General features: G+C 45.1%; 1 protein-coding gene across 1 annotated transcript in view; it reads left to right on the top strand.

Annotated features, from left to right (window-relative positions):
• The window catches only part of LOC147468494 (uncharacterized), a 60,020-nt gene extending 51,626 nt beyond the window's left edge, over nucleotides 1-8,394 (top strand). The window contains exons 9-12 of the mRNA XM_086553718.1: nucleotides 2,120-2,678; nucleotides 3,228-3,344; nucleotides 4,639-4,666; nucleotides 6,850-8,394. Of these exons, the coding sequence (XP_086409844.1) occupies nucleotides 2,120-2,678; nucleotides 3,228-3,344; nucleotides 4,639-4,666; nucleotides 6,850-8,016 (1,871 nt within the window). The 3' untranslated portion in view covers nucleotides 8,017-8,394. The remainder of the gene's footprint in view (nucleotides 1-2,119; nucleotides 2,679-3,227; nucleotides 3,345-4,638; nucleotides 4,667-6,849) is intronic.
• Nucleotides 8,395-11,847: the final 3,453 nt, after the last annotated feature.

Genomic DNA, 11,847 nt, shown 5'->3' with positions numbered 1-11,847 from the left:
TTTCTCTTCTCTTAACTACGAGATCGTTATATTTCCTTTACATTAAAAAAGAAAGTAAATAATTTACCAACAATATCCATATTTTTGCATTCGAAAATACCCTTTTTTTTTCTTTTCTTTTTTCTTTCTTTCTTTTTTTCTTTTTTTGTCAATTTATCGATCGATCAGATGTTGATATGTCGACATGCTTATTCCCTTGAGAATGACCCGAGTTTCTTTACGGTTCATATAAGTGATGTTTTATATATATTTCTCTTTCTTTTTTTCTTTTTCCGGGTCATAAAATGGATAATTTGAATTAACTTCTTCGGCTCGTGGGCTATAAGAGCATTTCTCTCAGGGTTATGTAAGGTTTTATAGCATCCAGGGAGTAGGTTTTAGGGTAGACTTATGCAGTGGCGAAATTTTGAAAAAATTACGCCGAAAGATGGATCTCTCTCTCTCTCTCTATATTTGTTTTACACGTTGTATTGTTGTTCATGTTGTTCTTGTTTACTATACTGCTTCCTTCTTCTTTTCTCAGTTTCTTCCTTCTTCGCACTTGTTCTCTCCCTTTTCCTTTGTTTGTGTGTTCATTCTTTCTTTGTTTTTTTTTTGTTGTTGTTTTTTGTTCGTTTTATTTGGTTTCTATTCTTCTATTCTTCATTTGTCTTTTTTCTTGTTCTTCACTTTTTCTTTGTTCTTGTTTTTATCCTTCCTTTGTTCTTATGTTCTTTCTTGGGTCTTAGTTTATGTCTATTGTTATCTACTTTTCTTTTATTCTTCATTACTTTTGTTTTTACTTCCATTCGATAATTTTCTCTCTTCTTTCTATTTCCTTCTTTGAATTTCCTGTTTTGTTTTGTTTTTATAGATATGTTTTGCTCTTTCTCTTGCCAGAGATCGCCAGTATAAAGCTTAATGAAGTGATGCCTTTCCTACAAGAGTTTAAATGCATCAGAATCACTTAATGTATTTCCTTGTTAGACAAAATCTCTTAATTTAATTTATGAAAGTCCGTTTATGTATTTAATTTTCTAAAAGTTGATTACAAGTTAATATTGACTTTTTCATAATCTCTCCGTACCTTTATACTTGCTCTCTCTTTCCCCTTCATAATCCTCTACCTCTCTCCTCTCTCACGCTTCCACTTTCATCAGATTATCTGCTCTCATCCTATTTTCACCCCTTTCGTGCTTTTTTGCTTTTTGTATTCTGCATCGTTTGTATTTATATGTATTTCCTTCCCATAGCGGTTTCACTACTTTTGTTTTGTTTTTTCTCTCTTTTTTTAGTCTTTCTATTTTCTTATATTTCATTCTTCTTTCTTTTGTTCCTTTACCTTCCTGTTCTTTATTGTGTGTTTCGATTGTTTTCGTTTTGTATTTTGTGTTTTTTTTTATCTATAACTTTCGTATTTTCTAATTTGTATATTTTCTATATTCATATTTCCTCCAATGTTGTATATTTCTGTTTGTTTTTTTTTCATTATTCTCTCCTCTATCCTCTCTCGTTTTCGTTATTTTCCATTAATTTTCTTTTTCTCCTTTCTCTCTTTCCTTGTTCTTCTTTCTCTATTTTTGCTATCTGCTTATTTCACTTTTTTTCAAACTTCAAGACATTTCTTCAAAATTCTTCAAAATGTGAGAGAGAAAACGTAAAGCACTAAAAACTTTCTTATGCCGCTTCTCTCCTTTCATCTTCCTCTTCATTTATTACCTCCTCCATTTCCTCTTCTTCTCCTCTTCCATCTAAGCCACTTGTAACTCCATCTTCACCTCCTCCACCCACCTCCCACTCCTCCTCCTCTTCCTCCTCCATCTCTCCTCCACCTCCACTTTCTCCACCATTATCTCCTGCTTTCTCCCCTCCCCCCCTTTCCCTCCACCTCCCACCCCCTCTCTTCTTCCTCTACTAAAACATCCACCTCCCCTAGACCTCCACCCCCAACTCCCTCACCATCACCTCCCCTCCCCTCCACCTCCACCTTTCTCACCATCACCTCCACCTGCCCTCCACCTCCATCTCCACCTTCTCCACCTCCACCTCCCCTCCACTTCCATCTCCACCTTCTCCACTTCCACCATCTCCACCATCCCCTCCCGCTTCCCCGCATCCCCTCCTTAACAGCTGATCCCAGACATCCGAACGGGCAAGAGCATCGTCCGCGCCGTGCTTGACTACTACCAGTTCCTCGGCTTGGTGCCCCACGACGTGCCCGATGCCCTGCCCCTCCACGACCTCCCTCGACGACGCCCGGATACCCCGCCCACGCCCACGGCCAACGCCTCCGCCCGTAGCAGGCTCCACCAGGCGCTGCAGCAGGTACGAGCCCTTCAGGGGATCAAGCAGAAGCAGTTGTTGCCAGAGGTATGTTTGTTGTTACGGTCGGGTCTTGGCTATGGATCCATCTTATTTTTTTTGTCTATATTTTTATTATCCTCCACTTCAATCCACATTTCGTCACTCCACCGCGCTCTCTCCTCGGCGTTGTGTGGACAACTACCAGTGACGGAGTGGTCTAAACTCTCTACTCCACTTCCCATCCACTTCACGCCATTTATGCGTGAGGGAACTTGTTCTTCAATCCACTTCGTTCCACCAAAAGAACATTCCGTTCTCCACCGCTCTACTCCACATGCTGGACTACACCAGAATGCGGGGCACTGGTATAACTGGGAAAATACCAGCCTTGTACAGTAATCATGAAAATCCAACGTTACTTTTTTTCGCTTCTGTACAGGATTTGTGTTTTAAGGTGAGAGAAGCAAGGTGTACAGCTACATAAAGGAGGTAGGACGCTAGGTGCACGGTTGAACAAAGGAGGTAAGAAGCCAAGTGTGCACATGAATAAATGAGGTGAGACGCTAGGTGCACAGGTGATCAAATGAGGTGCTATTTCAGGTGCAAAGGTGAATAAATTAGATGAGACACCCCCCCTAAGTGCACAAGGGAACAAATGAGGAAAAACACCAGGTGCACAGATGAATAAATAAATTAAGACACCAAGTGCACATATGAATAAATAAATTAAGACACCAAGTGCACAGATGAAGCAGTGAAAAGAAACAACAGGTGCACAGGCGACCGTATGAGGCGAAACAGTTGCACAGATTGAACAGACGTACAGATGAGTATGCAAAGAGGCAAGAGGAACGAGGAAGAGAGACTCTGCACATTTAAACAGGTACACGATGGAAAGACATAAAGAATGGAGAAGGTACTCAGAAAAGCGGTAAATATTACAGGGAACCTAAGTTCAACAGGTGCTTCGTGTCGCAGTGGTGGAGTTATGTGTGCAGAGATGTTCTCGTAACTGTAGGGAAATCTAGTACATTTTCATCTAATATTGCACACTGGCTGAGGTGCTTTAGTTACGCCCAATCTGGCAAGAGAAGTATGTGCTTACGTTTATATGTGTTTGTGTGAGAGAGAGGGGGACGGAGTAAGGGAGAGAGAGAAAAAAAAGAAAGAGAGGGGAAGGGAGATAGGTGGATAGATGAATATATAGATAGGAAGAAAGAAAGATAGATAGATTGATAGATAGATAGATAGATAGATGGAGGGATAGAGAGCGAGCGAGAGAAAGAAGGAGAGAGCAAGAGAGACTTAGAGAAAGAGGGAGAGAAAGAGATACAGAGAGAGATAAATATAGGGAGAAATATAAAAAAAAACGACCTGACAATACAGAATTTATCTGCAGCGACATTATAGTCAGTACGAGTCTGAAACATGCATAACATCAAGGGAAAGAAAACCATCCCACAGGCTCGCAACAACACAAGCTCAAGTGTCACTGTTCTAAACTTACGAGCAAATAGTCAACACACTCTCTGGTACGGTACGTTTGCCTCTAAATGGCTTTAGTTTATGTAATTTAGTCCAGAAAAAAATAATGGTAATTGATCGCCACGGCAGTAAAATCAGGTATTGTATTGTCTCTGTTATTGTACAGTTAATGCACTTTGCAAGTACAGCACCACGCGCACATGTATGCACATTCGTACACACGCATACACACAAGTAAAGTGGAAGGATATGATTACGTTTTTGTGTACAGAGACATAAAAGCAAAATCAAAGACACAATTTAACACGAAAAATATAATCACACACTTACACACATACACACACAAATATATACACACTTACACACACACACACACACACACACACACACACACATAGATATACACAGACACATACACACTTCAAACACGCACACACACACAAATACACATACACATACCTCAACTCTGTTTCTTACTTGTATTAACACTCTACAAAGCACGTAACACAAGCAAGTGGTTCTGCACACTTACACTCGTTTTTTTTTAATGTCTTTGATAAAAGGTATTATCCAGAGTACCATGTGTTTCTTGCATGAAGAGATTCCCACCTCTAAAATATGCTAATTCTTAAACTAGAAAAGTAAACTCCTGTGAAAATGCGATTGCTTAAATTAACAAGTTGTGTTAATGTTTCTAACTCTTTTAATCATAAATGTTAGTTGTCTAAATAAAGCAGCTTAATCACCATACAGTATATAATCTTAAGTGCTTGTGTGTACCTTAAGAATAGATCATTAAAGTAATGCAGATAATGTTTACTTGATAAGGTTAAAGTAAATCTTGAACGTTAAACTGAGTTTGTTCTTCAGACTGCATGCAATATGCAATGCTTCCAATGTCAGTTTGTTATTGAATGAAGTTCGCTGACATATTTGAGGGAATTTTCTAGAATGCTATGTGAATTACTATCGTCATATCAATCATCTATCCAGCTATTCATCTATCTATCTATCTATTTGCCTATCTATCTCTATCTATTTGCCTATCTATCTCTATCTATTTGTCTGTATCTACGTATCTTTTCAACCATCTATCAGTATGATAATAGCTGTACATCTCTCGATACATGTATATATGTTACCCCCGCCCCCTCCTCTCTCTCTCTCTGTCTGTCTATCTATCTAGTACTCTTTCTCTCTTCCTATTCATCTTTCCTTTTCCTTTTCCCCTTTTTCGTGGATGTCCTCCCCATCATTTCTTTTTCCCTTCCCCTCATTTTTGTCCTTTTCCCCTTCCCCTACTCTTAACACTTTCCCCACGTATCCATTCTCCCCCCTTTCTCTATCTCTATTTCTCTCATCTTCCCCCCATCCCTCCTCATCTCGACCCCCCTCCCACAATTCCCTTCGCAATCCCCTTACCCTCTAATAACATCTCCATCCCTACTCATACTCCCTCTTCCCCTCCCCTCCCCTCCCCCTTTCTCATCCACCAACCTCACGTCTACTTTCTTCCCCCTCTATTTCTACCCCCCACCCACAATTCTATGCGCTAACCGCTCTCCCCGAACCTCCACCAATACCCTGTTACCCCTTCCATTCCCTTTCTCCTTTCCTCTCACTTCCTATCTCTCCTTTCCCCTTCACCCTCTCCATCTCTTCTCCCCTTTCCCCTTCACCCTCCCCATCTCTTCTCCCCTTTCCCCATCCCCATCCCCATCTTTTCTCTTTCCCCCTCCCCCTCCCCATCTCTTCTCCCCTTTCCCCCTCCCCCTCCCCATCTCTTCCCCTCTTTCCCCCTCCCCCTCCCCATCTCTTCCCCTCTTTCCCCCTCCCCTTCCCATTTTCACTTCTCTCTCCCCTTGCCTCTTCTCTCTCCCCTCTCCCTTCTCCCCTACCCATTTCTCTCCCCTTTCCCATCCCCATCCATCCCCATCCCATCCCCTCTCCCTTCCCCTCTTCTCTCTCCCTTCTCCCCTCACCTCTTCCCTCTTCCCTCTCCCCTCCGCCATCTCAAATTCGCCTCCAGCCTTGCCTTAATTAAAGGGACTAATTGGTTTAGGTTATTTCTAAACGCGGCAAATACACTAGGAAAATGGCGGGAGTCAGTTTAGGCAAACAGCCCTGGCGGTTTATGAGATGTGGTCGTCACTTGAAATCTAATTCTGGAGGTTGAAAAATGATCTACGAATGTTTAGGTCTTTTTTTTCTTTCTTTCTTTCTTTTTCTTTTTTTTTTGGGGGGGGGTGGGGTCGTGTGTGTATGTTTTTGTTTGTGTGTGTGTTTTTTTGTGTTTGTGTGTGTGTGTGTTTGTGTGTGTGTTTGTGTGTGTGTGTGTGTGTGTGTGTGTGTATGTGTGTGTGTGTGTTTCTTTTTATCTCAGATGGGAGGAGTTGGTTTCCTAAGTGTAAACAAATTGGTGAAAATGGAAGTCGTAATCCTTTGTCTTCTTCCTCCCTCCCTCCCTCTCCCCCTCCCCTCTCCTCCTCACCTCTCCCCTCCCCTCCCTCCCTTGCCACACGTCGGGAATGCATTTCTCTTTGTATCTTTGTTTCATTTTTTCCTTTGTTTTCCCTTTTTCTTGTTTCTTTTTTTTTTTCTTCTTTTACTATTCCCATGTCTCACCCTTCTAAATTGGTGTCTCTCTCTCTCTCTCTCTCTCTCTCTCTCTCTCTCTCTCTCTCTCTCTCTCTCTCTATCTATCTATCTATCTCTCTCTCTCTCTCTCTTTTCTCCCCTCCCCTTCCCTCCCCTCTTCCCTCTCTCCTCTCTCCCTTCCCCTCCCTATCTTCTCTCTCTCTCTCTCTCTCTCTCTCTCTCTCTCTCTCTCTTTCTCTCTCTCTCTCTCTCTCTCTCTCTCTCTCTCTCTCTCTCTCTCTCTCTCTCTCTCTCTCTCTCTCTCTCTCTCTCTCTCTCTCTCTCTCTCTCTCTCTCTCACTCATTGCAATTTCCTTGTGTGTATCTCTGTGTCCAACTTTCGTCTTGCAAATTCATGTCGATTCATCCATCTCCCGCTCTATCCCAATCAGTTCCTCTCTCCATCTCCATTCCATTATCTAACGCCCCCCCCCCCCCACGCAGCCCAAGGGCGCCCCCTCGCGCTCGGGCCACTCCAGCAGGTCCCCGGCGGGATCGCGCTCCCGCGACGGCGCCCCGGGCGAGGTGGGCGAGGCGACGGTGACGAGGGTGTGGGAGCCGCCGTCCAGCGGGGCGACCAGCGAGGACGACGAGGACGACGAGGCGAGCGCGTCGAGCGACAGCGACGGCCAGAGCGACACGAGCGGCCTGCTGGTGCGGATCAAGCAGAAGGCCGTGTCCGCCGACGAGGACGAGGCAGCCTTCCTGCGCCGCTACGGGCAGGAGCGCACCTTCGGCAGGAGCGTGCGCCTGGCGCCATCCGCGGGGCGCAGCCGCGACCTGGCGGCGGCGTCGGGCAAGGCGCTGCCCGGGGGCGGCACGGGCGCGCGGCGAGGAGCGGGCGGTGGCAACACGCGGCAGCCGCGCACGACCTACATGACGCTGTACCCAGGGCAGCCGGACGCCATGCCAGCGCGCTCCGACGACGACACCCGCAGCCTGCCCGACCTGCCGTCGCTCAAGGCATCTCTGCCCGCCCTGCGCACCAGTCCCAGTCGCCGCAAGCGGCCGTCGCTGCCCTTCATCGGCCGCACGCAGCGCCCTTCCACGCTCGTCTGGCGCGACCTTCAGGAGCCTCCGCGCGCGCCCACGCCGCCGCGTGACGTCAAGCTCTCCTACAGGTACTACGACTTCCGGCGGCTGACGCGCCCCCGCAAGCGGCGTCACAAACGTCGCGCCAAGAGCCGCTCGCCCAGCCGCTCGCGCCCCCCGCGCCGCACCAAGGCCGCCCACCACCCACACACCGCTCACGCCCTCAACCCCGGCCCCTCGGCTGCCACGCCTTCTGCTAACCCCGGCTCTTCGAGCCGCCGCCCACGCCCACGCAAGAGAGCGCCCCGCGCGGCCCGCAACGCTACCCACGGAACGACGCCACCGAAGGACGAGGGGCGCACGGTGGCGGCGGTGCTGCGGCCGCCGCCCGCGCCGCGCGGCATCCGGATGATCGATGTGAACCAGCTGACCATCGGCGGCTACAGGGAGAACCCGATGGCCCGCTGGCAGGCCGCCCCCCGCCGCCCGCAGCCGCCTATCATGCCTCCCAATTCGCACCTGGCCACGACGCCCCCGCTGCTGAGGCGCTTCCTCGACCCGCGGGCGCCGCTCTTTTGAGGGGGTGCAGCCCCCTCAGCCCACTACCCCCGGACTTCACTTGGATTCATACTCAGCGACTGCTCTCAGCTCTCGGTTCGGCTGCGAGTCCCGATTCATCTCACTTTTTCTTTCCCGTTTTCCTTTCCTTTCGCGTGAGTGGAAATGCCGAGCGAGGCCTCGCCCGAAGACGCGCCTCTCCGGCCCAGCCGAGCCCGAGCGCAGTTCCAGTCACTTCCGATCTCTGGCGCTGAGAGCTTGTCCTTTGCCGAGACAATGGCTTAATGAATATATAGCCGCCTTGGCCCCCTCTCCTCCGCATGCCCTCCCCCTTCCCTCCCCTGCCTTCGTCTGTACTCCCTTCCCCAACCCCTTTCCCCCCATCCTCCCTCCCCATCTTCTCCCCTCCCTAACCTTTTTCCCTCTCCCCTTCCCCTTCTCTTCCTCCCCTCCACTCCTCTCCCGCCTTCCCTTTCCCTCCCTCCACCCTCTAGATAACCTGTTAGGATTTCATCAGTGACAGGACTTTCTTGTGTGTGTTTTTTGTTCTTGTTTTCTGCAAGAATCGTTTATGTACTTGCCAATAAATACAACATTATTTTCGGGATAATAAGTGCACAAGTGTTCATAATTCTCTACTAGGCAAAAGGTGTTTACAATCATGTACTTGGTAATTAAAGCAAACTTATTTACCTTGGTAAAGAGGTGTAAAATCATTCTCTCGACAATAAGTATTTCAGATGTTAAAGTGTTTAAAATCATCTCCTTGGCAATAAACACAGATTTATTGAAATTTTTCAACAAGTGAGATTAGAAATTCTTTGAAAAGCTGACATGCAACAGTAGATGATGCTACTACTACTGTACCATGATTATGACTATGTTAGTTTTTGTCTTGCTTTAATAGTTATGATTAGCAGAAATGACGTTCTTTAACAACAATGGCTATGTTCGGATAATTACATGTTAACGGATGGTCTGTACATCATATCAGTCTATGTATCCGTATTCCTTTAATGCACTTCGGATAGTAATGCTTGGTGTAGTTACCGGTACAAAGTCAGGCGAAAGTAGCCACGCCCTTTATATACCAATCATAATCACGTTTCCCGCTAAGCGTAAGACGGGCGAGTGAACTGATTGGCCAGATAGGGAGAAGTTATGAGAAGGGGGTGGAGCCAATTTCGCCAGCCTTTGTGACGGTGACTATATATTGTATGTTTTAACTAATTCATTTAGAGCTTCATATAACAAGGCTAGTTTATATCATCCTTATAAAATATTGTTTTGCAATAATTCATGATATGCATTGTAGTCAATTTGTGAAATGTAAAATTCCTTGCCGACGCTGTGTACAACTTTATTTTTCTCGTTATAATTTCATTAATTTGTCTTATGTTTGAACACTATGTCGAATACCCAATACAGTGTGTCCACTCCACTCCAAATTACCCGTACCATTACACTGTGACATAACCAAGAAAGGGGAGCACATCGGGCACATCCACCCCCTTAAGAATTGCGATTTAATTTGTTAACTTGGTACTCAATGTTCAAAAGTTCACCAATACCATGTATAAGTCTGTGGTTAAAAAACAAAGATAAACAAATCAGCCATGCGAGGAGTAAGCGTTGAAGATCTTACCTTTTTGGAAACTCTTCAACGCTGGCCATTTTCTAGCCCAACTGATCATCCTAACTACGCCACTGCTATATGTCTTTAATCTTTTTTGAAGTGCATTTTACATACTTTACTTACTGCTAATTAGCTCACGTTTCTACCATATCTTTTCATTCATTCAATTATTTTCAAATACGAATTTACGTTATATCTAATCAGGTTTTTAGGGTCAACAAAACATTAGATTTCCTGCACAGTTTATCTACTTCGCCGTTACTCATACAAAAATACCCACCTCATTACACATCATTTCAAGAACTCTACATCCTGCTATAAGTATTAACCCTTTACATTATAATTTTCTTATCATTGAATCATTTCTAATCGCCATCCAATTATCATATTAGCATAGCATAGAACTCTCGCCATCTTGCCGCTATCCCGCCGCTCGAGGCACTGCTCACGTAACTTCTCAGGGACAGAAGTGAGCCAAAGATCACACTGCTAGCTGGTCTTCGAGCTGTTAAATTTAGACTAGTTTTATATACATATATAGACTGTATATATAGCATTGTTATGTCGCGATGGATACCTTTAATAAAACTTCTCTTTGGTCTTATGGCTGTTCGTTTTATTCTATTTTTTTTCAATCCTAATGGCTCTTTATTCCGGTTTATGTGGATAATTTCTTGTCAACAAATTTGCCAAGACAGTAATCGCTGAATTACACCTGGAAGGAGATGTCTCTCTGTTTCCTTAATCATTGAAAAAAAAAAACAATGAGAATGGCAACATCCACCATATTTCCTCCCAAATACAAAACAAAATCTATCTATTTTTTCTAACTCATTGTCTCATTAAAGTTTATATTTGTACTCGGTTTAGAACAACATTTCGGTTAACTCTCGAAAGCAACCACAAATAGCAATCAGTTTCCCTTTGTTTTGGCGGCAAAATATGGCCGTTTTTTGTGATTTCAAATTGGAATTATCGCCGGTCGCGACACTTTCCAATTGAAGTTTGCATTGCGGGGCAAACGAAATTGCAAATTACGTTGAATTATGCCACATTTTATACCGACTTTCACACTCTTTCTCTCCGGTCTGTCTCTATCTCTGTCTACCTCTCTATCCACACATTTATATGCAGATGTATGCGCGTGTATGAGTAAATATATGTATATGTGAGTACATTTCTATATCTATCTATCTATCTATATATACATATGTGTGTGTGTGTGTGTGTGTGTGTGTGTGAGAGAGAGAGAGAGAGAGAGAGAGAGAGGGAGAGAGAGAGAGAGAGAGAGAGAGAGAGAGAGAGAGAGAGAGAGAGAAAGAGAGAGAGAGAGAGAGAGAGAGAGAGAAGAATGAGAGAGAGAGAGAGAATGATGTTCTCTCCCTCGTCATGATTGTGCAGTTCTGGCGCAATTGTTACACTAAGTGGTCTTTATCTCTGTCATTTCTCTTCAGTCTCTGATATTTCTCACTTCTCTCCCGTCTCTCTCTCTTTCTCTTTCCTAATTCGTCCCTCCTCTCTATCCTTTCTTTATTATTTCTTTGTGCTATATCGCATCTCTCCTTTTTTTTCTTCTCCCTTCTATCTCTTTTCTTATTCGTTCATGCACCTTTCTCTCTCCTTTCTCTCCTCTCTCCTCTCTCCTCTCTCCTCTCTCCTCTCTCCTCTCTCCTCTCTCCTCTCTCCTCTCCCCTCTCCCCTCTCTCCTCTCTCCTCTCTCTTTTCCCCTTTTTCCTCTCTCCTCTCTCTCTCTCCCCTCTCCCCCCTCTCCCCCCTCTTTCCTTCCTCAATCCTCTTTCTTCTCTCCGATCTCCTCTCTCCTCTCTCCTCTACCCTCTCTCCTCCCTTCACTTTCCTCTCTCCTCTCTCTTCTCCCCTCTCTCCTCTCTCCTCCCTCCCCTTCTCTTTCTATCTATCTCCTTCCATGATTATGAAGTACTAGTGCAGCTGTTAAGCCAACTGCTTATGCTTCGCACAACTTCATGAAGACGTGTTAAAACTCCAACTGAGGAACAAGACGTGACTAAGGGAGCCGAGGGAGACCGTGCGTGACTGCCTCCGGATTCTGGATTGCTCTTACACGAACGATCGTTACCTCTTTGATTGTCACTACTTTGATGCTTTCTGGGAATAAGTTCTGTTTGTGTTTTCTCCTTTCCCTGAAGTAACAAGTGCAGCTGTTTTAGGCCAACTGCTTATGCTTCGCAACATCTCAA

The sequence above is a fragment of the Penaeus japonicus genome, unplaced genomic scaffold, assembly GCF_977035675.1.
Source record: "Penaeus japonicus unplaced genomic scaffold, GWHDUDI00000001_assembly GWHDUDI00000028, whole genome shotgun sequence".
In the NCBI taxonomy this organism is placed as follows: domain Eukaryota; kingdom Metazoa; phylum Arthropoda; class Malacostraca; order Decapoda; family Penaeidae; genus Penaeus; species Penaeus japonicus.
This window is presented reverse-complemented; position numbering and strand designations above follow the sequence as displayed.